General features: G+C 41.6%; 1 protein-coding gene across 9 annotated transcripts in view; it reads right to left on the minus strand.

The window, feature by feature from the left end:
• Positions 1–4,070: 4,070 nt before the first annotated feature.
• The window catches only part of LOC308393251 (striated muscle preferentially expressed protein kinase-like), a 63,349-nt gene continuing 39,576 nt past the window's right edge, over positions 4,071–27,843 (minus strand). For all 9 annotated transcript variants that reach the window (XM_080876882.1, XM_080876880.1, XM_080876881.1 and 6 more), the window contains 33 exons: positions 26,787–26,875; positions 26,447–26,622; positions 26,159–26,336; positions 25,980–26,053; positions 24,680–24,838; positions 24,395–24,584; positions 23,966–24,195; positions 23,764–23,883; positions 23,555–23,659; positions 22,216–22,422; positions 21,968–22,091; positions 21,254–21,426; positions 20,654–20,766; positions 20,385–20,553; positions 19,932–20,031; positions 18,035–18,235; positions 17,605–17,662; positions 17,442–17,519; positions 17,178–17,350; positions 16,994–17,020; positions 16,744–16,896; positions 16,588–16,630; positions 16,415–16,480; positions 12,394–15,025; positions 12,157–12,324; positions 9,946–10,068; positions 8,755–8,919; positions 7,268–7,973; positions 6,797–7,036; positions 6,148–6,371; positions 5,954–6,029; positions 5,639–5,788; positions 4,071–5,554 (listed from right to left, as the gene is read on the minus strand). In XM_080876882.1, the coding sequence (XP_080733008.1) occupies positions 5,317–5,554; positions 5,639–5,788; positions 5,954–6,029; positions 6,148–6,371; positions 6,797–7,036; positions 7,268–7,973; positions 8,755–8,919; positions 9,946–10,068; positions 12,157–12,324; positions 12,394–15,025; positions 16,415–16,480; positions 16,588–16,630; positions 16,744–16,896; positions 16,994–17,020; positions 17,178–17,350; positions 17,442–17,519; positions 17,605–17,662; positions 18,035–18,235; positions 19,932–20,031; positions 20,385–20,553; positions 20,654–20,766; positions 21,254–21,426; positions 21,968–22,091; positions 22,216–22,422; positions 23,555–23,659; positions 23,764–23,883; positions 23,966–24,195; positions 24,395–24,584; positions 24,680–24,838; positions 25,980–26,053; positions 26,159–26,336; positions 26,447–26,622; positions 26,787–26,875 (7,728 nt within the window). In that variant the 3' untranslated portion in view covers positions 4,071–5,316. The remainder of the gene's footprint in view (positions 5,555–5,638; positions 5,789–5,953; positions 6,030–6,147; positions 6,372–6,796; positions 7,037–7,267; positions 7,974–8,754; positions 8,920–9,945; positions 10,069–12,156; positions 12,325–12,393; positions 15,026–16,414; positions 16,481–16,587; positions 16,631–16,743; positions 16,897–16,993; positions 17,021–17,177; positions 17,351–17,441; positions 17,520–17,604; positions 17,663–18,034; positions 18,236–19,931; positions 20,032–20,384; positions 20,554–20,653; positions 20,767–21,253; positions 21,427–21,967; positions 22,092–22,215; positions 22,423–23,554; positions 23,660–23,763; positions 23,884–23,965; positions 24,196–24,394; positions 24,585–24,679; positions 24,839–25,979; positions 26,054–26,158; positions 26,337–26,446; positions 26,623–26,786; positions 26,876–27,843) is intronic.

Here is a 27,843-nt window from a genome sequence, read left to right on the forward strand (position 1 = left end):
ATCCAGGCCTTAAGGGCCAGTGCCCTGCAGGCAGTGTTGGGAAGGTTACTTTTAATATGTATTCCATTACAGAATACAGAATACATGCCCCAAAATGTATTCTGTAACGTATTCCGTTACGTTACTCAATGACAGTAACGTATTCTGAATACTTTGGATTACTTAATATATTATCATGCTTTTTACAACAACGTGAATGTACTATTGCTGTGTGATTTATTACTATTACTGAAGGTCCGCGACTCCGAACTGTAGTAAAGGGACCTCTGACTAATACGGCGGGGTCCCTGTCGGCTCGTAGCCGAACAATAGCTTTACTTTGTTGTGTGGGTCAACTTTTCTTGCGAGAGACAGAGAGAGGCGTTGAAAGGCTGCTCCAACGGAACTTATTGTTTCGGAGGAAAACACGAACACAGCGTACAGTCGAGTCTTAATAGCTTACTTACAACTGGGCTCGTCAGGCACTCTTCTTGGCTGCAGTGGTTATTATTATATTTACATGCTTCCAGCTCCCGTTTTACCTGGATGACAAATCGTACCTTTCCACTCCCCTTTTTCTCCCTCCTCGCGCTCACAGACCCATAACGTGTATGGCAGTCCATTCTCCCTGCAGCACGGACTACACTGCCCATGATGCTACATTCTTTAGAGCTATGCTTGTAGCATTCTGCCTGTTAGCTTAGCACAACAACAACGAAAAGGCGCTCTCTCACCCAGGAAACACACAGTCGCAGAGAGAGAGAGAGCGTCGCCCTGTAACCATGGCAACCGTAACGCTGCCGCCTGGAACGAAAGAACGTAGCTGTCAAACAAAACCCAAACAGTCCTGACCCGCGACAAAATGAAACAGGAAAGTACCGCAGTGTAATCCATTTATTTCAACAAAGTAACTGTATTCTGAATACCACCTTTTTAAACGGTAACTGTAACGGAATACAGTTACTCATATTTTGTATTTTAAATACGTAACAGCGGTACATGTATTCCGTTACTCCCCAACACTGCCTGCAGGTTTTAGATATCCACCTGGGGTCAACACACCTGAATCAAATGATTAGTTCATTACCAGGCCTCGGGAGAACTTCAAGGCATGTTGCGGAAGTAATTTAGCCATTTATCTGCTGTGATGGATCAAGGACACATCTAAAGCCTGCAGGAAACTTGTTGGACACCCCTGAGTTAGGGTTTCTCAGGTGACTTGGAGATAAACATAACATACTGAAAAAAATTTAATTGGCATATATTTTTTATTATCTTTATTACTAAATGTTGATGTTATTCAAATATGTTAAAAGATAGTGTGTACAGAATTTTTTTTACACAAACAGTAGAAACACACCAGCCACCCATGGCTGTTCTGCGGTACCGTCTGGATTTAACGTTGTCTGATCTCTCTCGGCTGACTAAAACACATTTGTCCTACGGTGACCACCACAGCTTGGATTATGTATGTGAATTGGTAGTGGAAACAGAGGAGGAGCCAGACATTTGAAACACCCGGGGCTTAGCCCTAAAGGGTAGTATGCATGTGGGATTTTTTTTTTTTTTGAGGGGGGGGGGGTGTAGAAATGACTGAAAGATTAATAGGCTCTGTTTTGAGTTTTGTTCAAAAAAGAATGACTTCATATAGGGAAATATATATATCACACATGCAGGACACCTTAAACTAGTTTTTTAATTGAGCAGCAAGACAGAACGAAGTCGGGGCTGTATCAAGACACAGGGACTAAACCCCAATTCAACCAGACTCAGAACTGATCCAGAATTAAAACAGGACTACAACAGTTCAAAAGCAGGATTACTGAGGACTTAACCAAGACATAACCACAATCAGAACTAGATGATAGTAGCACTAAAAATCATCATAGACCTGCACTACACTTATTTATTTAATTCTACCAAAGTACAATATTTAGATTGAGAAAAGTTTATATAATTATTTAGCCTTGTTGTGCAAACAAGCCTGCAGAACTTAATAAATATAGAATTTGAAAAATAGCAAACCTAAAAAGAAACACTAGGTACGAGATACATGAGTACCTATGATACGGTGATACTTTTAGTAAGCAACCATTTGACTAACATGTGTGTCTCACCTGCTCTTGTTCATCTCTGTTCTGTCCTCATTCTCCATCTCAATCTCTGCTCCTCTCTCTCCCTCTTTGTGCTGACAATCATCAAATATACAGTTGAAACCAGATATTTACAAACTCTTCAGATCAAAACACAAACACTTTTTTAATTGTAACATCAAATCAGACTAAATGTTTATTTTTTTAGATTGATAAATATAAAAACATATTTGTTAACTTTAAGAGTAAAGAGAGAAACTGTCTGTGTTTTTTAATTGCAAATGGCACCAAATTGTATTCAAATTGAGCCACACTTATGGAGCTCCACGATTCTTTTCCTGGTGTTTTGGTTGACATCTCTTGATTTTCCCATGTCAAAGAAACAGGCTCTGTGTTTTGCCTTATATGCATCCACAGCTGTGCCACCAATTTACTCACATGGACTCTACTAACCTATCAGAAGCTTCTTCAGCTCAGAATGGAATCCTCTGGAGTTTTCTTATTAATTAACAATAAACTTAGTGTACATGTACTCCTAAATTTAATGAAAGTGATAAAAAATAGACAGCTCTGTCTCTCTTTATTCTGACATTTAACTAATTCAAAATATATTTCAATATTTATCTAAAACAAAAGTTTACTCTAAATTGATGTTGTACAGTAAAAATGTTTTATGTTTTCTCCCTAAAGTGTAAATATCTGGTTACAAATGTGAATATCCTGCTGTGTACTGAAATCCCTCTTGTTTTGCATAGAAATATACTGAACAACATACAAAGCATAATATATAAAATAACATTTACCTGAGTTTTTTCTTTGAAAGAACCCTCTAATGTCCATTCTTATATTTCAGTACATAACTGAAGCCGAATTAGTCGGGGAGGGTAAGAACTGAGAATATGAAATAAACACGCGTAAGCTAAGACTCTCTAAAAAATAGCATTTGTTCGGCTTTTCATTTCGCCATTTGTTGATTCACTTGAAGAGCAAGTAAAATAATATTGGTCAAGTGATCAGTTTCATATCAATCTTTCGTGATGCACCGTCATATTTACATTATTTGTATGGTACTAATGATTTGCTTTGGTACCTGCTCAAACTTAAGCTCTCCTTAGTATGGCTGGCTCCGTTTCTCCAACAGCGCACTCACGGGCAGCAGCTCCCCCCGCCCCCTCGCTCAGTCGCTTAGTGCCTGAGCTTGGATCATACCAATATCAGGGGGGGATTCACGCACAGTCGTAAATTCCCACAGTGTGCACTATGTGCTTCGAATATTGTGTGTACTTTTTTTTTTATACAGTTGTCAGCCAGGCATCTAACTATGAAAAAATTACACTCCAAAATACCCCGGGCTTCTGACAAAACAACCCGGGCTTAAGCCCCGTAAGCCACCCCCACGCTCCGCCCCTGAGTGGAAAGACAACAGAATTCAGTTGACTTAAACTGCAATCTACTGACATCTAGTGGTGAGATTTTACACACTCTACCTTTAAAACACATACTTGGGCAAGGGATGTCAAAAACCCATTGTATTTCAAGACCCACATAAACACTTTAAACTTAAATTAGTTTAAAGTGTTATGTTTGTATTTCAATACATATTTTGTGCATTTTTAATCTTGTAGTGAAATATCCCTAATATTGTATTTTTTAGGAATTTTAGGAATGCATATGTTGGCTTTTTTTCCAATGATGGCATAATAAAATAGCCACTAAGACTTCCTTGTTTCTTGCCACCCATGTAAAACTGGCATTGCTCTTTCAATTGCAGGAAAACAAGTTAAGGAAATGAACACTTAAAAGTTTGAACTCATGGCTTCAGTCATATTTGTTGTGCTCAACTGCACTCCCCAGGGGATCATCAACAAGAAGTGAATCGTTTGCATAGTTTTACATGCCCATTATCTGTATAAATTTTAAAAAACAAACAAAAACAAAGTGTAAGTGTGAACCTAAAACAGCATCCTACACATACAAGAAAAAAGTTAATATTCCCAATTGTATCAATAGTTTATTACATACCATCTCATAAAAACATTTTCAACTTTTTCCACATATAAACACCGCAAATTGGTACATTTACAAATCTTCAACCATCCAAATTCATACAAAAAAGGAACACTGTGATAGAGCAATACACAAGACGGTCTATTATTACAAGGACGGCATGTACTCTGTGTATGTATGCATGTATAAACCTCGGCATGTAAGAATCTCTATGCATGTGCGTTTGGCTATAAAGTCCAGATATTGTGATCAAATATTTACTTTGATCAAATGTGGATTAAAACCAGTGGAGACACATATACAAGTTAAACATTTTGGATGTCAACCTGATTTAGGCACTGGTGACAGGCTGATTAGGAATGAGGTAACCTGATCAGCCGTTGGGTAATACTGACACCACAGTAATTTACCAGTGTGTGACTTCTCAGAATAAAATGTTATCTACATTAAGGACCTTTTTCCATCGCTGTATTACAGTTAAAAGTTAAGTTTTAACCACAGAACAAGAAATTGTACTAGATATCCCTAACTCACCCAAAATCAATTCATGTTTACTGTATGACACAAACCACAAAGACACCCCTTATTTTTAGTTTTTCTTTTTTCCTTTTTTTTTGTCACCATGATGCTAGTTTCAAAAAAAGTGAGTCAAAAATGGTCATGCACACACTCACACAGGCGCGCACACACTCACACATACGCACATGCAAATAAATTAACATGGAAAAAAGTAAACAATTTCCAAATGACAAAAAAAAAAAAGAAAAGAAAACCAAACCCAAAACATCTTTTTGGTTGGGTTTTAAAATGTGTGGCTAAATGCAAAAAATACATAAGATAGCAGCTTAAATCATGGTACATTCACATGAGTTGTTTACTACTACTAATCTTAGTGGCATAAACAAGGTAAAAGTATTCATGGTACACATGTTCCAGGCTGATCGTGCAGAGTGGAGACCGAGGCTAAACTGAATATTGATGTGCAATTTCGGAAAACCACAATGTGACTGAGAAACTGTGCAATCAAAGAAAAGAAATCCTGTGTCCTTCTTGTGAATTAGCAGTTTGCAAGTCGTGGATTCACATCACAGCGGTCGGCTTCTCCTTCACTGGGATTTTCTTTAACGTAAGAATCCCGCTGTTGTTGAATCGAGGCTGTCTGCTTCGGTTACAGAGGACGTATTAAGATGCAACGAGCTCCGATTTTTTATTTCAGTGTGGCTTCTTTACTGTCACCTCACTTTGGGCTAGGAACATGCGGAGAAGTCCCAGATGCCGGGGACTGAGGGGAGCTCTGGTAGGTCCGCAACAGCACTTTGTGCTTGGTGGCTTCCTCTGTGCGACGGCTTTGTTGTTCCACCAGGAACTCTTTAAGTCGGCTGGAGGCGAAGGTGAGAGTCTGTCTCCTGAGCTTCATCAGGTAGGAGTCCTGCAGCCAGGCATGTGTGAAGCAATCTTTTGTAGTCGGGCGGGCCCTAAAAAACATATTAGGTAGCATTTGATATTGTTCTTGTTTAAAAAAAAAAACTTATAATCAACTTTTTTAAAATGATAATCACCATGGGTAACTGCTCAACATCTTCTTGAGAAATGCAGAGGCACTTTGAGACACATTTGGGTACAGTTTCGTTGGGTCAAACTTGGCCATCAGGATTTTGGATTCAACATGCTGAAGGTCCTTATCTTCAAAGGGGAGGTGACCACTAAGCCTGGTTGAAGAGACACAGAAAAAATAAACAGTCAGGTTGCTTATTCCAAAATGTAAATATGCAAAACATCGTATTTGTTTGACTGAATTTAAATACAATTCATCCTATTCACTCTGGCGTTAAGGGTAAAGGTCATTAGTGGCACGAAGCAAAAAGAAAACTTACATAATGTAGGTGACAATGCCAACAGTCCAAATATCTGCAGGAGGACCAACCACTTCGCCTTTCACCATCTCAGGAGCTTGGATCACATTTATCAGAAGATGAAAATTTAGGAAAGCAGAAGATTTTCAGATTTAGTAGAAATTCCTTCCATCGAAAATATTAAGCATATAGAGCCTGCATCTCTTGATCCTTACCCATGTACTCCAGCGTTCCTGGTCCTGATTCCTGCTGCTTGAGGCTGAGGGGGTTGAAGGTCTGCGCGCTCCCAAAGTCCACAATCTTGATGGCGTTGAGGTTGGTCACCATGATGTTGTCAGGCTTGAGGTCCAGATGGAGGATGCGACGGTTGTGGAGGTACTCGACCCCCTGGACAATCTGGACCAGGTATCCCACCACATCGTCTTCAGAGTAACGAAACCTTTTTGTCAGTGAAAGAGGAGGTTCACGTGTGATTATAGGACACAGACAGGGAGAGTTCAAGCAGCATATCCTGAATAAATTAATGCTAATTTAAATTTAAAGTGTTGAGAGATTGATGAAAGACTGATTCATTGCCAGCCTACATCACCTGAGAGCTCAGCTGATACGCTTTTATGCAATCAATCTCATTTAGGGCATATTTATTTTATATCTTCAAGCCACTTTGCAACCCACTTCACTCCTAGCTTATCTCTGCTGCTCCCGAATACAGCCATGGTGTGAAATACAACTTAAAGCAGAATCAAATAACAACCTCCTTTTCAACCTTAATGACTCCAAGTAAGAATCTTCTTTTTAGACTCCTGCTATGCAGGTTTGTCTGAGTTTGTGTGTCAGTGTGAGTCAACATATCCACCATCCTACCTGTCTATAAGGCTGTATAGCAGCTCTTTGCCAGTGCAGTACTCTGCCACCAGCACCAGGTAGCGTGGTGTGATGTAGGCTTCGTGGAGACCCATGACTTTTTCATTGTGAAGAGATTTCAGGATTTCATACTCCTTCAGGATCTCCTGCTTGTTCTCTTGAATGTAGGGAATGATCTTTGCCATGTAGATTTTACCTGTCGCATTCTCTCTGCACTCTCGGACGACTCCAAACCGACCCCTGCCAATGATAAGTCCTGATTACTTTGCACAACGCAAATAAAAGCTTGACCATGTGCATAGATTTTTTCTCAAGTTATAACTTTCAGAGTAACGTCAAACAAATATAAATTTAACAGCAGTCTCAACATCTCTTTGATTCACCAGCTTCTGAATTTCTTGTTATCCTAACTCTGATGTTTTTTTGCAAGATTCATGTCTTTTTCCCCCAAAAGGACAATATCTATCTCACCTCGCTTTCTCATCTAGGAAAGTGTACGGTTTCTGTGGAACTCCCTGTCGTAGAGCAGTAGAGGGTGTAGCGCGTCCCGATGGGGTGCCTCTGGCGGGGGTACTGGCTCCATCACCGATGGGACTCAAGCTGGAGGTCTGTAGTACTTGTGGGGTAAAGGACACCGGAGTCGGGGCCACACGAGCAGTAGCAGTGATCGTGGGGACATATGTGGGTACTGAGGCCACGGTTGGTTTTGTGGGGGTCGAAGGTGGGGTTACAACAGAAGGTGGGGGTAATACAGCTGCAGTCTGTGTCATAGGAGTCACCACATTTACTGGACTCTGAGGTTTGGGGAGGACAAAGGGAGAGGTTGCTTTGGAGGTGGATGATGAAGGGAGAGTGGGGCTTATTTTTTGTGTGCCATCCACTGTTGCACCTGCAGATGGCAATGAAGGGTTTGTTGAAGGGCCGGAAGGTGAGGAGGTTAGAGGGATAGGAGTCACCACAATTGTAGATGATGGAGATGCAGATTGAAGATAGGATGCATCAGTGAGGGCTTCATGTTTTGGAGTAGAGGAAGTGGAGGTGATGGTGGAGACCGTTGATCTGGGAACGCTATTTTGGACTGGTTTGTGTGAAGGGAATGTCACTGAGGAGGTAATCACAGGCGTAGGTGGGGTTGGGGCTGTCTTTACAACAGCAACGGTAGGTGAAGCTCCTCCAACTGTGTTAATAGAGTGACAGATTAAATACATCAATTATTTACTCAGTATATTAGCTGCTTGTAGCAAACTACAGTTTTTAAACATGTTGTTTGTTGCGTAGCTTTCTTACATTTGTTTTTGTTTGGTTTGAGACAATGTACATGGTCTGGATGCTTTTCATACTATGCCGTGGCACTACCAGTTAATGAAAATGCAGGATTTTCATGATTTTGTTATAGACTGTATATAAAAAATGGAAGGAGCTACCACAAGTTAGCATTTTGACTCTCAAAGTCTTGCTTAGTTTTAAACCAGATATTATAGAAAAGACTGGACTGAAAAGCATCGGATATTGATCCTAGGGTAGCATCTTGTTAATGACAGACTTACCAGGTCTAAAATCAAGATAAAGACCCCCCAAAAGACCCCCCAAAATCAGACAACTACCTTTGAGCAAGTACTTGGTGATGGTGGAAAGGAAAAACTCCCTTTTAACAGGTAGAAACCTCCAGCACAAACAGACTCAGGGACAGCTACGTGGCAATTAAGTCCATTAACCCATTAACAAAGAGTCATACATCAAGTATGGTCATTAATATGGTCATTAAAAAGAGAAGGGGTTTCCCTTTGCTTTCTATTGGAGGGAATGCAGTTCACTTGGGCTTGCTAATATTGTGACACACGATGGGATTTAATCCATAGCTTGTGCTTTGGTGTGATGCTTTTAGAACAGTTTTGTTTTTCTAGCTCTGTTCAGCTTTTTGTCCATGTATGCTCACTCTTTAACAGGCAGTATTATACCTGTGGGCGCCAAGCTAACTGGCCTACAACAGTTGCTGTACGGCCCCTGTCCGGCCTTGTTCACACAGGCCACGCGGAACTTGAAGGTGCCACCTGGTGGCAGGTCTGTGACATTGTAGTAGCAGTCGGCAATTCCAGTGGCTACAGTTAACCAGTTCGAATCACCTGCAGGACGGAAAGGAAATAAAGAGTATAAGATGTTGCTATAAGGTAATATGAAACTAAATACTGAATTTTGATTGGTATTTATTTAATTTTACATGTTGTACGAATGATTCTAGGTATAAAAATGCTTGGTTTAGTATTAGAAAACAAAGGTGAATACATTAATGCAACATTTTTCTATTTTGTCCTCTTTGAACGGAAAAACAACCAAAGAAAAAAGAAGTAGTTTAATTAATATAACACCAGATGGCAGCATTGATTAACACATAAAGTATTGATTTTGTGAATAAGAAGCCTGTGTTCAGTCAAAGGAGCTTGCAAAGAAAAGCGTCTGGACTTCTTTAAGTTAGAAGCTTCTCGGATGAGAGGTGAAACGTCTTCAAGTAACTTAAAGAAGTCCAGAAGCTTTTCTTTGCAAGCTCCTTTGACTACGATGACCTGGATGACTGAGAACCTTCACAGACACAAGCCTGTGTGCAGTTTGCCTCCTGAAAAATAATCTGTCATTACATCTCATTTTCTGTAAAAGCACGGCGAATCAGACCTGAATTAAAATGTAAATTAGGTAGTGGCACAGTGTTTTGTGAGAACGTACATTAATTCTCCCTGCCAAAGATTACTTTCTTTTTTGATCAATGATCAGGTAAAAATTCAGAATCTACTCCCTTCTTCATCTGCCAAATGATGATTCATTGGCCATAATGAAAAAAAATTCTGACAGCAGCTCTGGTACACTCACTATTCCCTCGTGGACTGAGTCACTTTCTCCATCTAAATGGTGTCTGTAGATTTGCAAACTATCATCTCTGGAGAATTCTCCTCACTGGGTTAAAAACCTTACAAAAGTTACCTCTTAGGAACTTAAAACGTAGAGTTAAATTATTTTATCCTGATGTGAAAGGTCATAATGACACAGTACACAAAGGGAAGTTTTTAAAAAACAACAACAAAAAAAACCAAAGTGAACAATGATCTCCTCTAATCAGAAGTATTTTTAAGGAGAGAAACTTATAGAATAAAACTCACCCTCGGTTTTTCTTTCCAGAATGTAGCTGCATGGAGATTTTGTCTCAGATGGCTTCCACAGCACCAGGGCTGTGTTGTTATAAGTCTGAGGAACTTCAGGGGTCCCTGGTCGTTTGGGGACACCTTCATTGGATGAAGATAAAAAAAAGAGTTGGAATTTAAGAAAAGAGGAAAACAACAAGTAATGTAAGTATACACTGTAAGGACTGCCAATTATCCTAGTAAGGATTCACAAATACCTACACATAAGAAATTGCAGGGAAATCTATTTGTGTTTAAAAGAAGAAAAAAAAATAGTGACCAATATACTGAATTTTTAAATCACCAAATATCGGTATCAGTCTTACAAATCGTATATCAGCAGGCATGCACCAACAGACTAATGAACTGAGATGAACTGAACTAACTAAAGAAATGAGCCTTTCAAGCACTCAAAGTGGGCAATGTTGAAACTACATGGGAGGCATAAGCAAGAATAATATTCTGGGGCCTTTACAGTAAATATTCTTACTTACTTACCAAATATCAGTTTTAAGCTACCATATTTCTATAGATATATCATTTTAGTATCCTAAACTGTTATCGTTTTGTTGCCTAACTATAGTAGCTTGCAAATAAATAGCTACCATTAGCTTTTAATAGCTAAATATACATAGAATGCTAAAATCCTAACGTGATATTGAAAAATCGATGGTTTTAGCTAAAGGCATATTGCATATTGCATGACTTCCAGTGGACTTGGATTTTGGAGTATGTCACATTGTCTCTACAGAAGCCTTTTTGGTGGCCAAACTATAGGACTATCATCACTTGCTATATGTGGGAAAAAATATTTTTAACTACCATAGCTACTACTGATCATTTTAATTCCATAAAGCAAGACACATGATTTCACAGGTCTGATCCGAGTAGGCTCTTTTAGTTGTTTGTGATTTTACAAGTTTGTGAGTCTTATTTGTCTGAATAAATATATGTGAGCAACTTTCAGTTGTGTTCAAACCTTGGTAAAAGGCGCTACCTGGTGCTAACAGTACTAATCCTTGGTGTTATTGCTGTTCGATTATTAATCATCGCTCACGGGTGGATGTTTTTTTTCATTGCACTTTACTGCCTTTTGTGTTAGATATTCAATGCTAAAATGTTTTCATGTTTGATTATTGTTACTTTCTTTTTCTATAAACTGTAGATTTCCTCTGCCATGTTTAATCTTCATCACGGTTGTTGTTTAGTTTATATTAGATTTATGTAACAGATCTGATCACTGACTTATATGAAAATATAAAACAATTCAATTTAATGTTTGAGTTGCAATGAAATAAAACCAAACATGACAGGATAATTTGGTGCTCTATTTTCACAAAACATTTCCTTTTACGATGGCCCACTAGCAAGACAATGGAAGGGAGATAAGCTGTCTCAAGTAATACTACACGGCCAAATCTGTAGGAAAACATTCAAAAGCAACTGACTGCACCTGACATCTAAGAAATATACTTTCCACCAAAGCCCCCAAAGTCTCATTTTTTCTGTTGCATTTGTAAGCAGACTGCTGCTCTTAATATAGCCTCTTTGTGGAAAGGCATGATTGAAGTTTAGAGTATGCCCTGCCCCAGTTGGTTTTGATCATCATGTACAAAACTGCAGGGAATACGGTATCATTTACTTTTAATAGGTGATAATTATGAGAAAATCCCAAAAATCCATTAAGTTAATCTACTGTAAAATGAATCCATTGGCAATAATGTTCATTTTAGTGTTATTATTCATACCATTCTCAGTGCAATTAAAATTCAATAATGTAAAATGCATCACATTATGAAAATTACTGTATGTCTGGCAGGAAAATGAGCAGCTCTTCCTCTGTGAAGAGTGCTAAGTTCATGTTCTGTTGCTGCTGCAATGTATGGGGCTGGAAATGGTGTACTGGAAAACTGCAGTTCCTCAAATGACCACTTGAGACACTGCTCCAAAAACAAGATCCCCACACACTACCATCTGAAAATGTTCACCTTTACAACTTCTGCAACTTCTAATCAATATATTTAACAGACAGGTACAAAAAACATTTTTAGTCTTTATTGCTAACGTCCCCACTGATAACAATTGCAGGAGAGGGTGGAGAAATATATGTATTTTTTCCATTCTATAAAACAAAAATGTAACTAAAACGTAAATAGTTATGGAATGTTATGGAACAGACAAGTGACTTACAAGCTATGGAAAGAGTACAGGAGGTAGTAATAGTAGCTATGGGGTTGGATGCTACACATTCGTAAACCCCGGCGTCCTTATAGGTGGACTTTCTGATCATTACAAGCTGTCTTCCATCTGGGTGGGAGATTAGGTTGACTCTGTCATCCACCTCCAGTGGTTTCCGATCTAGAATACACAAAAGCATTAACGAATTATCTGCACTATTTACATTATTTTGATATTTGATAAAGCTACCTTTCATCCATGTAATTTGTGGTTGTGGGCTACCAGCTGGAAGGCAGCTAAGAGTGACAGGTTCCCCCTCCAGCAGGACGTGGTCTTTCAATTTGATGTGAAACACTGGAGCAAAATCTGAAGCAGAGCGGACAAACTGTTGGCTTTTTGCCTCTTCTTTGGGGACGCTTGAGGGCAAATCAGATTGGGAAGGCGTTTTGTCTTTCTTGCCCCTTGTCAAACCCCACCTGTCCCACCGTGACCTTCTCTCACTCTCAGAATGGATGCTAGAAGTGGATTCAACTGATTCCTTAGACCCTGAGGCGCCAGTTTGTTTTGCTAGCTGATTCTCAGGGATTCCCATTCCTTTGAGTCCACAGCCCTCAGACTGAGAGTGACGGTGGCGGGTAAACAGGGGTGTGCGCTTTCCCTCTGAATCTCCTTTTCTCTCTTCAGACTGACTGCGTATTTTTGCAGATATTCCTGCCACTTTGTTCTCAAACCTCTGTTTCATTGCCAGGACAGGAGAGTCTGTGACCTTGTGTAAATCCCCTTGAGCCAGCTCTTTCTTTGTGTCTTTATTGTTCCTCTCCTCTGACTGAGTCCTTAGTTTGGCAGAGATTCCTGCCACTTTGGACTCAAACTTACGCCTCATGGCAGATACAGACGACTCCTCAGCTTTTCCTTGCTCCCTGTCATCCACATTCTTCTGTGTCCCTCCACCATTCAGTTCCTTTGTATCCAAAGACTTACTGCGACCAACAGCCCAAGACACTCTCTTGCTTTTAGCCGTTTCCTGCACATTGGATTGCTTATCTTCTTGTGATTTCTGAACCTTCTTCTCAGTGGATGGTGACCTCTTGGCCCGCAAGGAAAACCTTCCAATTAAACCAAGGCCTGTTTCTTGGTCATCTCTTCTTAAATCTTGAACAGATTTCGATTTCCCCTTAAGTCCTGACGATACCATTTCTAGAGGCGCCCCTCTTGGTGCAGGCCTATAAATCTCTTCAGCCCCCTCATTTGCTTTTCTACTTAATACAGGCGATTTCTCCTCTGATTTGTTTCTGGTGAGTTTTTTGAGGCCACGGGTCAAAGACGATTCTCGCTTTTTAAACCTCGCTTCAAAGAGCTCCTCTGAGTCAATGTCTTTGATGTCTGTTCTGAGAATAAGCTGGCGAGGGATGGAAGGAAGGTCTGGGTTTGATGAAGAAGAGACAGAACCTGGAGATCGCTCAGGTGTTGCTACTTTGGCAAATACTGCTGGATGTTCCGGGGATGAAGATGCATCTGCAGACTTTGTTTTGGCTATAGTAGAAGGATCCTTGGATTGGGGTTTGTCAGATGTTTGAGACTGCCCTGCAAATGATGCTTCTTCACTACTCTGTGACATTTCCTTGTCTTTCACTTTCTGCTTGCTGATATGTAATGCCTGGTTTTCTTTCCTCTCTTCTTCATCCTCCTCCTCCTCTATTATTATTATAGGAGTAATAACAGAAGGATACGCATAATCACATTCTTCTTTGTCTGCCCCTTCTATTTGGGACTTGGTCCTTTTTTCTTTCATCCCTTCTTCCTCACCAAGTTCGCTCATATGTTTTTCCTGTTGGTCTGGTCTTCCCTGTGCTGTGGTTGAGGCAGACTCCGCTTTTGTGTCTTCTGTTAGTGCAGACATCGAGGTTGCCTCCTGGAGCTTCTTCCCTACTATGCTAGAACTACCCACAGATGGTATCTCTAAGGGGGCTCCAAACCTTCTGTGCAGGGGCATGGGCTCAGAATCCCCCTGAGTGAAAGAGGTACTTTTGCGAAAAACTTTAGTCTTTGGCGTGTCTTCTCCTGGACTCTCAGAGGAAGCTGCTCTGACGAGTGTTGACGGCCCAGTTCTTGATCTCCTCAAATTCCGATCAAGGGATCCTGTTTGCCTCTCATCTTCAATGCCGAGTGTTTCAAAAAGGGGCCCTCGAAGGCCACTCATATTTTTGTCCACGTTTCCTCCCCTGAGCAGCCGTTGTCTCATCAGTTCCAGTTTTAGGGCGTAATCCTCCTGGCTTAACTTTGTAGCCCCAGGGCTTGGACTGCGATTGGGTAGTTCCATGGAAACAGCCTTTTTCAAACTCTTGTTTCTTTCTTCTGATTCCTTTTCTGTACTTTCTTCTTCTGGGTCAATGTGGAGAAGCAGCGCTGAATCGGCAGAACTCCCCCTCCTCATTGTAGACCGCCTGGCTTTTGTCTGGGATTCATCTGACTCCACACTTGATCCTTTTTTCAAGGGAGCTCGTTTTATATTTTCTGTTTGCGCCTCATTTGGGGTTATGTCTTCATCTTTTATGCATTTAGTAGCCCCTCCTCTATTATTTGCACCTATGCTTTCCTTTTTCCTTGTCCCATCTGCAATGAAACCGTGCCGTCCCGTGACATCTTCATCCCCTGGGATCTCATTGAGGGAGACCCTGGAACCCGAGAAAACCATGGACAGTGGCATAGGAATAAAGGGAAGCTCATCCACATCTGCATCTGAATCAGACGAAGAGGAGGGTGGCGGGGAGCCTTCTTTTAAATGCCGGGCCACAGCAATGAAGACATGGCTGCTTGAGTCATCTAGGAGCTCAGGGATGGACCGCATCACCATTTTGGATTTATAGCTGATGAGGGAACGCTGAAATAGTTAGCAGAGGATTTTGTAGGATTAGTCTCTAATCTAAGTACGCCCCTGTTTCCAAAACTCTGTATAAAGTGTGAATAAAAGCAGAGTGCAAATCATTTTAACCATTTATTTAACTGTAAACCAAAGAGCGACCGAAGAATCTAAAAGCCTCAGGTTGCATGTTAAATGTCAAAGTTCATGAGAGTACAATTAGAAAAAAATGAACAAGTATCGCCTTTTTGGAAGGGCTTCTAGGAGAAAACCTCTTATCTCTCAAAAGAACATGACAGCATGGTTTAGGTTTGTAGAGCTGCATCTGAACTAGGGCTGCCACGATTAGTCGACTAGTCACGATTACGTCGACTATCAAAATCGTCGACGACTGATTTAATAGTCGACGCGTCATTTGAAGCTTTGTAAGATCCCAAAAGCAGGAATAAGTAGCAGGATTTAAGAGTGTAATAACGGACTGAAACAGAAGATGGCAGCACTGCATGTACAAGGATGCCAGCTGCCGTTAAACCCCGAAGAAGAAGAAACTGTGTCCCAGAATTCATAGCGCGGCCCAGCGCAGTTGTCAACAATGGCGGCAGCTAGTTAGTTTTAATATTACTCTTATTATTCTTTCTGGGTCACAAAATAAACGTTTAACATATTTTCAGGCGAGAATATAGCTGTGTAAACCTCAAATATCTGCTCAGTTTATCAAGACACCACATATTTTCAAAAGCGCTCCGACGTTTTCGGAGGCGTCTGTTACCCACTAGCTCGATAGCTAGCCGGGGGCCATGAGAGCACCGGACTCCCGGCAGATCGTTTTCAAACCCACCGCCCTACTCAGGTTAAACATATACAAGTCACTTAGATAACTTAAAAATGTTATTGTATGGCTTTTTTCAGTATTTTATTTGTTCCTGAGTAAATCGGCTGAGTTTATTAAACTCCACCGAAACAATCTGCACATTTAATTAGAATTCAATTAACTATCATCTTGTCTTTATTTTTAGTTAGCACAGACCTTAAACACTTAAAGCTGTAAGCTAATGATAGTTATATAAGAGCAGATGCTGCTGGTGCAATAAGCTGTACTTTTACGTTCAATGGATGATGATCTGATTAGTCGACTAATCGCAAAAATAATCGGTGACTAGTCGACTATCAAAATAATCGTTTGTGGCAGCCCTAATCTGAACAAACCCCAAGACTTCTGGAACAATGTCATTTGGACAGACAAGACCAAAGTGGAGATGTTCGTCCATAAAGCACAGCATCATGTTTGGAGAAACATGATAAATCTATTCAAAAACAAGCCTCAATCCCTCAGCAGGAATCAGCCTGTGGTGTCTTTATGCATTTCACCCTGATTTCCAAATGCTAAATGAACGTTTTGTCGTCTGTTACCTGCCATCGCCTTCGAGCCAAAACTTGTTTTAGCATAGCTGTGCTGATGCTTTTGTTTGTTGGTGACTGCAAGACAAAACAATAGGTGGGAGCACTATTAACAGAGACATAACTACATCTCATGAATCAGTGACACAGTCGGCAGGATGGTAGATGTTCCAGTGATAGCTCACCTTGAACCAAGGATGACGAAGGCACTCGATGGCACTTGCCCTCCTAGGTTTGGGACACAGTTACAGTTCAGACATGTTTAATCTGTGAACTGTAGCACAGTTGCATCATATACAGTATTTTTATGGTACAAAACTAAGAGGCATCAAAATGCTTACAGTCTGTCCACCACCAAAAGCTTGATGACAAATCCTTTTGCTTCTTTGCAGAGGTCAGAAAACATGCTCTCCTCAAACGCCACATTGTAGTTCCTGATGTTTAAAGCAGTGGCTTTGTCATTCTCGCCCGCAAAAGGTGACACGCCGGTCAGGCTAAAGCAAAAAAAGAACAGGTGTTTTATTTAGCAAGATGTCAGATTGACTGATTGGGTTTAAATACACACATGCTGTGAAGAAGAAAAAAACGTACCAGAGGTAAGTGATGACACCAACAGGCCTGTGGGAGAGCAGGACACATACGTGACTTGGAATTTGAAGAGCAACATAAAAGCACAGATAAACACAGAAATTTGATGGACTTGCAGATAACTGTGAGTGTATATAGTGCCTGCTGTGCCTAGTCACTTCTCCATGCCAGAGAACAGGTGGCTGACCATATGTCTGTTGCTGTGGAAACTGGAGTTTGGTTAACAATCTCTGGAGCGACATATTCTGGTGTGCCGTATTTGCAGTAGTGCTCCTCTGAAGTCTCCAATTTAATGGCATTCCCGAAGTCGCAAATGCGGATCTGATCACTCCCTGGACTTGCCATCAAAATATTTTCTGGCTAGAGGGGATGTGTACAAAAACAACAACATTAGGACTCATAAAAGGTAAATCAAATCTGATACAGTGCTTGTGGTGGGACAGATGGATACCTTTATGTCGAGGTGAGCTATATTTTTTTGGTGGAGATAGCGAAGACCCTCCAAAACCTGCTGAACACTGCTGCGGATCTGTAGCATGAAACACAACAGGAGTGAATCCTGAAAGGCACGTTACATAATGAAAGCGCAGTGCAGGCAGCAGAAAGACACAAACCTGCAGTTCCATGACTGTTGTTTTCTTGGCCATTCTTTCCAGCAACTCCTCGTGACATCTTTGTACAAGAGTTAAGAAAAAAGAAAAACAAAGCTGCTGCTGCTGCAGCTACTTGATTGCATAGTCTGACTGGTAGGTGCATGAGAAATGAATTATAAATGAGCAAAACTCCCCCACACTCTATCTCTTGCTAATTCCTCTCAGCAGCGATGAGTCAGAGAGAAAAAGCTCGGCTGCTTCATTCATGCCTCCGGGGGGTACGGGGGGACGTTAGGATTAATGCTGTGCATCTTGTACTTGAGATGCATTTAAGTGCACTTTTGTTTGACAATGTAGAAGATAAAATGTGAATCGGAGATGCAGGAGGAAAAAACATTTTTCTGTAAAACGTAGATTACAGATTTCACTGTATGTTCTAGTGAAAGGATACAAATCTGTGATAAGCACTACCACGTTCTTCTTCTCAAAGGCATCATGGAAGTAGAGAATCCTCTCGTTATCCAGCTCAGACAGAAGCTCCATCTCTCTGAGAGCCAAGGCTTTCCTATTTCCGCGAGCAGAAATGAATTTGGCAGCAAACTCGGTCTTTCCGTTCTTGCGAGTTACTCTCTTCACATAGGAGTAGGCCCCCCTGCACCCACAAACACAAAGTGATGACATTAATGGTTTTGTACATGTCAGCCGTGTTGGTTTTTTTATCCATTTGTTTTCAAGACTGATTTCTCTTTGATAGAAGTAAATTATAAATATTATTATTATTATGACAGTAATTTGCTTAGGCTGCTGCCCCCGCGACCCGGCCCCGGACAAAGCGGATGAAGATGGATAATTAAGGGCCAGATTTACTAAGCAGGGCAAAATTGCACTGAGCACAATCCTTTCGTCAATTTGTACACTTAAATATTCTCCTCCCTGTACTATGTGCTAGTGAAATATGGGTCAGTTGCAAAACTTCCCAGTTGCCACCTCTACCATGCGATCCTGTCATTGCGCTCTCTTTGTAAATACCAATTGTACATTTCTTACACAAACCCAGTTTGTTCTGGCGCAATGCGTTAGTAAAGTTGGGCTGAGTATGGTGGAAATTCGTTTTAGACCATTATCAGTTTACACATGTAACCACACTTATTACCGATACGTGTGGGTCATGGAGCAACATCTATAGATAGATGCGAGTATGCCTGCCAGTATTGCTTCAGTTCATTGAGGTGTTGTTTTAAGCCTGAGGGCTGGACTTCTTCCTTCTGTTTGGCAGACTTGCTGTTGTAGATTTGCTGCTGAGCTTGAGGTTTGGACTGATGTCCTCACATCTCTAGACTCTAGGCATAAAGAGGAGTTCATGGTCGGCTCAATGGCTGCAAGGTGCCCAAGTCCTGTGGCAGCAAAACAAGCCCAAATCATCACCCCTCCACCAATGTGCTGACAGTTGGTATGAGGTGCTATGCTGCATTTGGTTTTCTCCAAAATTCAGTGCATTGTGACCAAATATTTCCACTTCAGTCCCATCTGTCCAAAGCACATTGTTCCAGAAATCTGGTGGTTTGTTCAGATGCAACTTTGCAAACCTAAGCTGTGCTACCACGTTGTTTTCAGAGAGAACCTTTTCACCCATGCAGGCCATTCCAACAACCCATGTTTTGGTCAGTCTTTTTGTAATTGTACTATATAACTGATTTTCACAGGACTCTCTGTCTATACACACACACACACACACACACACACACACACACACACACACACACACACATATATATATATATATATATCTTGATAATAGGTCCCTTTAATCCCTTTAATGACTAATTTCCTTTCCCTCCACTTTATTAATAAATTCTTCTTTGTGAGAACAATGGAAAGACAAATGGAGGGGCAATAGTCATTGTATAATTAACTTTCATTCTCCTTAGGCACTCTTCTGTGATATTTGGGAGAAGGACTCATAATCTGAACTCCATTACTGGGGTACTCATGCTGTTCACTGGGTGGAAAGCAGATTTCTTCATCTGCCTGTTTTGCCATCCCAGTGGCTGTGCAATTCACAGTAAATGCCTGTCTCTAGACCAAAACAAATCATCTGTCGTCGGCTAATGCGTTCACTCCACTCTCGTGGCTGGTGACTCATCTGTCGTTTCTGTCTGCTGTTGTTAAGCAGGTGCAACTAACCCCACCGCCACCCTCCCATCACACACACACACACACAACCCCTCCGCACCAGCTCCTACCCCTACCTCCCGCCCTCCAGGCCGACCCTGAGCACTCAAGTAACTATTAACGTCAGTGTCCTCGTCCTCGTCGGGATGTGAGGCAGGAAGAGTGCGCACACTCACCTCCCTATCGCTTTGTGGATGTCATAGTAATCTGTCAAACGCCTCATCTTCCTCAGAATGGTTCCCTCATCCTCCATTGGCTCTTCTGCTTCTTTTCGCTCTGGAGAAAAGCATCAACATAGGCATCTTTATTGGCTTTGTGTGTATGGATGTGTGTGTGAGTGTGTGTGTGGGGGGTGCACACACTCATATGTGGGTGTATTTATGTGCTAGCTCAGAGACAGATGGCTTCACATTGTAATTTCAAAACACCTTGTGGTCCCGCCCATATGGTGCGGATTCAGAGGAGCAATTTTCAACAACAGCTAGCCTTTATTAGCGATTCTAAGCAGTAAATATCATCAGCAAATGGGGTAAAAATCTGTTAGCACAATACTTTTGAATATGAAACTTTTCAACTTTACACATTCCTAATCTTTTCAACTACTGTAAGAATATCGCTGGACTGCAGACCTGTATGAACTGTGAGCTCGGCCTTGCAGGAGTTGGACCCGGCCAGGTTCTTGGCAGTGCAGGTGTACACGCCGGAGTGATGGGGCTGAGCGTTGAGGACGACAAGTGAATACTCTGGGTCGTCGTAAACAAATGTGAAGTGGCTGCTCTCCGAGAGGAGCGCATCATCCTGCAGCAGATCAATCAGCTATTAGCATTCACCTAAAAAAATATCATCTGAGTATTCAGTTGAGTTGAGTTGAGTTATAGTCGAATGTTGGATGTACTACCTTAAACCACAGAATATCCGGATCTGGCTTTCCTTCGACCACAACAGCCAGATGACATGTTTCCCCGACTTGCACATCTACGTCCTCCATTATGGTCTCAAATTTGGGAGGCACTGCAGGAAAATTAGGAGGAAAAAAGAAGCTCATCTCTAAGGTGGAGAAGCACTATGGACCGCACATACAGAGTACATTTTATGGTGTTGTGGCCATTTTTGTTGAATTCTAATGAATCATAATTTGTATCCATTATTGTTTTTTCTTTAAAACAGTAAAAATATGCTTAAGCTAGTTTTGCTATTTAAATCTGTAATTAATTTTACTTTTGGAAAAGTCGGAAGTGCTTTCTGAAACAAACCACCTGTTGCCCCCCATGGCCTTTTTTTGGAGTATGGTTTTTTTGGGGAACTTAAAAGGCCTTGACAGACAGGTCTCGCTGTTGTTCAATCTTCCTTTGGGCACTAAATGAATATAAAAGCTGATGTTTTTATGCAACAGATCAAATAATAAAGACACACTTTGTCTTGTTGACATAAGTAGAAAGTTGTTTGGATTCTCACTAAAATGCTAAATTTGTCACGTGGTGCGCCTGTTTGGACTGACCTGCCATGGCCAGCTGAAGTGTGCACAGGTCGCTGCCAAACTGGTTTCTGGCCGTGACCACCAGCTGACCGATGTCCGTGCTCCTGACCCTCTGCAGCTTCAGGGTGTGTTGATCATCGTCCGGCATGCTCATCTCGCACATCCCCGGCTTACTGACCAGCACCACGCCCCTCCTGAGGTAAGCGGGTTTCAGAAAAGTTGGGAGAAGGCCACATTTACCAGTTTGCTGCACTGAGTCTTCTTTAACCCAGTAAGAGGAGACCAACTGTTGTAGTTTTGAAAGCCATTTTTTTTTGTTTTGATTGTTGCACAGCGTTGTGGGCTTTGCATTATTTAATTTTCTGTGCTCCAAATGTTGGCAGTGGGTGATGAGTCTGGACTGCAGGCAGGCCAGTTTAGCACCCAGACTCTTGTAAAACATGCAGAATGTGTGTCGACATAGTCTTTCTTAACTAAGAAAGGCTTACTCTGACAAGCTGTATGTCTCGATCAGCATTAAGTACACTAATATCCCCCTAAAGCCATCATGAAAGTTTTTGAACTGTATATTTAAGTTTTTAGTCTTTAGTATAAGGGCTGCCAAATAAACCCCAAGAAGCTTGGGGTTAATATGATCCAGTTTATGAAACAGACCCTGATGAATGCTATGAAGAAATCGGATGAAAACTTTTTAATGACATCACAAGGACATCACTGGAAGGTTAATAAACTAACTTTTTCCAGGTGACAGCTGCATGCACATGGTTCAGCGTGATGGTGATGTTGGCAGGCTGGTTCTCAACCACGTACACAACTTCTGGCTTGTCTAAAATTATCGGCGTTTTCCTCAAGTACGGTCCTAGAGAAGTCAAAGGTATGTTACAAGAAAACAAAGCAAAACTGGTCCTAAAAGTAGAAATGATGTCCTTTAAGGTCGATTATCAGATTAGTGGTAGCATAAGCCTCTTAAACACACTTGATACCTCTGTCCAGCAGCTGGACTAGATCAGTGGCAGGCGATGGCTTGCTAAGCGTTTTCCCAGTGGATGCTAGGACTCTGAAAGCATAGCGGACTCCCTTTGACAGCGAGGTGACGGTGTAGTTTGTCTCCCTCAGGTTTGATGCCACAACAGACCACTGGATGGAGCCCAGAGGCTGCTGCTGGACCACATACACCAAGGAGCCGGCATCTGTAAACACACATGCTCCTTAATTACTTGGTGGCAAAGACATGATTAAGCAGTGCTAAAAATGCTGTATTTTTTCTCCCTTGAATGGAGAGAGTATGTAATCAGTTCAGTTTGTTTGTTTGTTAGCAGTCTATCATCCACAGTTTTCAAGACATCGTTTTTAAATTGTGTGTGATGGGAGATATCAATACCAGCTCAAGCTGATTTCATTTTGGGAAAAATTGGGTCGAGATTGAGGTCAATTCAATTTTAAAATCAGTAAAAACTGATTTATTACCCACAGTTTTTTATGCATCATCTTCAAACTTCACAACAATATACTAGGCCTGAGGTCACACTGGGACCAAGGCTGGCTACATATTTGACCTAGACCTTGATTGTTAGCGCCCAAGGTCAAAACTGAGCTTTTCAGGAAACCATATCAAGTAATAATAATGGATTGGATTTATAGAGCGCTTTTCAAGGCACCCAAAGCGCTTTACAATGCCACTATTCATTCACTCTCACATTCACACACTGGTGAAGGCAAGCTACAGTTGTAGCCACAGCTGCACTGGGGCAGACTGACAGAAGCGAGGCTGCCATATCGCGCCATCGGCCCCTCTGGTCAACACCAGTAGGGTAAAGTGTCTTGCCTAAAGACACAACGACCAGGACAGAGAGCCCGGGGATCGAACTGGCGACCTTCTGGTTACAGATGCTCTTCCCAACCCCCTGAGCCACGGTCACCCCTTAGTATTATTTCACGTGAAAACGCATGGAGAGAGCTGTACAACACACTTCACTTCACACGCGTCACAGTGATGCCATAAAATCGTGCAAAATGACACACTGCATGACTATATTTTAAAATCTTTTAAAGCTTCTAGAAGCCAAGGCTTTGAACCAGTTCTGCTCCAATCATATGGATTTCGAAATGTACCTTAAGGTCATAGGTCAAAGGTTAGAGTCACACGAATTAGGACAAAATTTTAGCTTCAATTGGATCATCTCCAAACCTTTACGCTTTATATAAGTCAGTGGGAGACCTAAGCACTTTCTTTGTTCGAGCTCTTTATTAAACATGATTTTTCCAACACATTATATCCATCCACCTGTGTTGCACCAGCCTGCAGGTGTGTTATGAACCTACCAAGTGAAGGGTCGAGTCTCTTTGGTGTCTTCCAGCTGAGGGTTATAGTTTTTCCTGTAATGGCCTCAATCACCGGAGGCCCATCAGGAGGATCAGGAACAATATCTGTTTCCAAAAACATACATATATATTTATATATTTCACAAAAATATTAGGGAAATTGTGTATCCCGTAATGTATACCATTAAACATTGTGTATCTATGATTACCTGTAACATACAGATGAGCATAGCAGGCTGCTTTGCCCACTTTGTTGGAGATGACAGCCTTGTAAACACCTCCGTGAGCATGACAAGCGCCCCGAATGATCAGACTGTGGACATCCCTGTCTGGAGAACAGACACACAGGTTTCTTATTCGCCATCTTTCCCCCACTTTGAACGACTTATTTTTGTGTGTTTATCTGCTTACACTGAGTCATTTTGCGCTCCTCGCTGTTCTCAATGCGCCTGCTGTTGTGATACCAGGCAATAGTTGGGTATGGCAGGCCCGCCACCTTGCATTTCAGCACCGCCTCCTTCCCTTCAATGACTTCCACATCAGCCAGAGGCTGCACAAAGTCCGGCATGGTCCTCTTCTCCACCTCGTTGTCGAACACTTCAGGTTCCTCTGGGATGGACGGCATCTTCTCCAACTTGGACCTGGAGGAAGAAAAGAACAGGTCGACTTGATTTTATCACACGCATTCGCTCCATCTGAGCTATTTTTCTTTGCCCTAGAAAGCAAAAGTGGAACATTTGATTTTTTAAAAATAGTTTGTTTTCTTCTCAAAGCCTTCAAAGAATTAACAATTACACAATTAGGGATGAGATGCAAATAGAAACAAACGGCTTCTCTTACATGTGAGAGGAGACGGCAGCTCGGGGTTCTTGCACGTACAGCTCAGCAGTGCATTCAGACTTTCCGTGAATGTTTTGAGCAACTGCTGTGTAAAATCCTTCTGTGTCACTGCCAACGTGGGTGATGACAAGCGAGTGACGACCCCCCTCTTGAAGGATGCGAATGTTATCACTCTCCTCCACTCGTGACTCTGAAAGAACATTATAAAAGACAAATTAAAAAGCCATTTCTTTGGACAAGCCTAAAAAATGTAGGAACACCGCACCGCCGCTTTGAGATTCTTACCAAAATGCATCCATGTGACTCTCGGAGCAGGCGATCCGCTCACCTTACAGTCAAACCGTGCCGTGCGTCCTTCGATGACCTCCAGGATGTCCAACTTTCGTGTGAACAGAGGCTCCTTGGACGGCGTGACGATCAGTTTTGCACTCGAGGTCAGCTCCTCTGTAGATGCACATGCGCCCTGTTAGTAAGTGTATCACTGAAATATGTTCAATCACATCTAAAGAAGTTGGAGAACAACCAACCAAAACCTCTCTGGTGGAGACAAAAACACGAAATGGAAAACCCAGCATAAATATAAGGTGTGATCATAAAAAAAAAACCTTATGTGATTTAAATTTGCCATGTTTCCACCTTCAGGTTAGACTCCTTGGGAAGAAAAGGAGCCAACCAGTTAGATCAGGTCACAGATTATGGGCCACACACATCTTTCCTTTCTGTCACTGTAAATATATTTAATCTCTGAAATATCTTAGTACAAGAAGTATAAGTGCAATGTCAACAGTATGTCTCAGTCTTTACCCCTCAACCGCAAAAGGCTGATGGCTTACATATTATCATCACCCCGTTGGCCAGTCGGAGAAGTAAACGGGCTGCATGGACACCTAAGTTTGTAAATGAGATAACTCAGGAAGGAAGTCACCTAGAATTTTCAAATTCCTACCAGCGGTTCAGAGTTTTCTGAGCTTTGAACTTGAGAGTTTTCTGAAAATCTTGTGAATGCAGTAACTCGAGAATATTCAGGATCTTGGATTTTCAAATTGAAACCATAGGCACTCCTATTTAAAATCCCTGTGCATAAATTGTTGAAAAATTCTGTAGTGGGTGATGATCTATGATGTGATGATTTATCTTTTACTTTATTCCTGCATTATGTGGTCTTGGGGAGGTCTTTATCAGGAGAAAAAAAGTACAATTTATGAAAATACAGTTAAAATTCCAAAATGTAAGCTAAGATGTAAGATGTCCCATGAGTCTTTGTAGGCCCAGTTGCAGTCCTGGGGCTTTATGTTTGACACCCCTGAATTATATCGTTTTAGGGAAGAGGAAGAAGGCACAAGCCACATTTGCGAAACGAGGCCAGTGTGACAGAAAAACTCTGTACTGTGCCTGTCTAAAACTATCTGGGGGAAACAATCATTGAGGTTAAAATCCCAGATTTGTACAGATGATTTAAAAAGAGCAGCAGCACCAGAAGATGGCTTTGAAGGGGAAATTTGCACAGGTTTTTAGTTAGACTGAAAATTTATGATCACACCTCATCTTCTGTTCAGCAACAGGGACAGCACTGCTTATGATTCACCTTTGGCAGTGCTCAGCTTGCAAGTATATGTCCCACTGTCGTCTTCATGTACTGAATTTAGCATGAGACGGCACCTATAGCATAAAGAAAAATAAATGAATGAATTTTGTTTTTATGACACCAAAAATCTGTCAGATAATAAAATGTGCTGCAGTGACAGCAACATGAGGTGGACCTACCTCTTTCCGTCAAAGTGCATCTTACAGTTGAGCAGTGCAGGCTGGATCAGCTTCCCCCTGGACAACCAGTCCACGTCCACATCTGGAGGTCCCGTGATGTGACACTCAAACACGGCTGATTCTCCAGCCCTCACTGCTGCGTCTTTTACCTCCCTGGTGATCGTCAACGCCGTTTGTGCTGCAGCGGTTGATTAAAAGAAAAAGAAAACAGCACAAATAGAGCATATATAAGGAAGAACGACAAGATATGGTATGACTAAACATTCAGTTCAGTTTCTCATCACCTACCTCTGACCTCCAGTCTGCACTCTGCCTGTTTGCTTCCATACTCATTGATGATCCTGCAAGCATACAGCCCTGCATCTGACCTCTGAGCCGAGCCGATCCTCATTTCACTGGTGCCATCTTCCATCTCTCGCACAGTGAAGTGCCCTGCTGTCTTCACCGAGACTCTGTCCTTCAGCCTGGGTCAGTATAAAGCGGCTGTCAGAATCATTTATGCTCAGGCGCGTAATGGAGGGGTGTTTGTGTGAGACAGTTAGTGACCTTGATTGTGATAAAAGCTTCAGGTTTCTCCTGAGATGTCTAGCTGCAATAAAACCTTGAGGGGGAAAAAAAGATGTCTTACCAGTAAACCATGGGTTTGGGCTGGCCTCTGGCTTTCACTGACATGACAACATCTTGACCCTCGGTTACCGCCTGGTCACATGGTGCCACCTATTAAAGAATGTAAACATGATTACCTATAAAAGCTTTTAAGGTTAATCTCTAAGCTTTGCTCCAGTTTTATCAGATTGGAAGTAAAATCACATTACGACCGTGCCCAGAATGACTGCAGCTATCAAGTAATGCTGCGATGAAGCAAGTGGAGTCATGGTATGAAATGCAAAGGATATGTCCATGGAGATTGCCATTTTGCTACTAGGAAAATGAATATTGCAGCACAGTGTGATCTTAAGATCGGAGAACAATCAAAAGAAGATTCATATTTCCATGTGCAGTAACTCATATTTTTGTCCGATTGTTTTGGGACCTGCCTGTGGCCCCAATACCTGCGTACCTGGAAAACAAGACAGAGTGTGCAGCAACACCTGACACGGAAGAGAGTTGCCATTACAAGGAGTGCAGAATTATTAGACAAATGAGTATTTTGTCCAAATCATCCTCTTCATGCATGTTGTCTTACTCCAAGCTGTATAGGCTCGAAAGCCTACTACCAATTAAGCATATTAGGTGATGTGCATCTCTGTAATGAGAAGGAGTGTGGTCTAATGACATCAACACCCTATATCAGGTGTGCATAATTATTAGGCAACGTCCTTTCCTTTGGCAAAATGGGTCAAAGAAGGACTTGACAGGCTCAGAAAAGTCAAAAATAGTGAGATATCTTGTAGAGGGATGCAGCAGTCTCAAAATTGCAAAATTGCAAAAACCAAGGCGCCAAATAACTGCCCATGAACTGAGAAAAGTCAAGCGTGCAGCTGCCAAGATGCCACTTGCCACCAGTTTGGCCATATTTCAGAGCTGCAACATCACTGGAGTGCCCAAAAGCACAAGGTGTGCAATACTCAGAGACATGGCCAAGGTAAGAAAGGCTGAAAGACGACCACCACTGAACAAGACACACAAGCTGAAACGTCAAGACTGGGCCAAGAAATACCATACCACCTTTATTTATAAAGCAC

Source organism: Rhamphochromis sp. 'chilingali' (assembly GCF_963969265.1).
Source record: "Rhamphochromis sp. 'chilingali' genome assembly, chromosome: 3".
NCBI lineage: Eukaryota > Metazoa > Chordata > Actinopteri > Cichliformes > Cichlidae > Rhamphochromis > Rhamphochromis sp. 'chilingali'.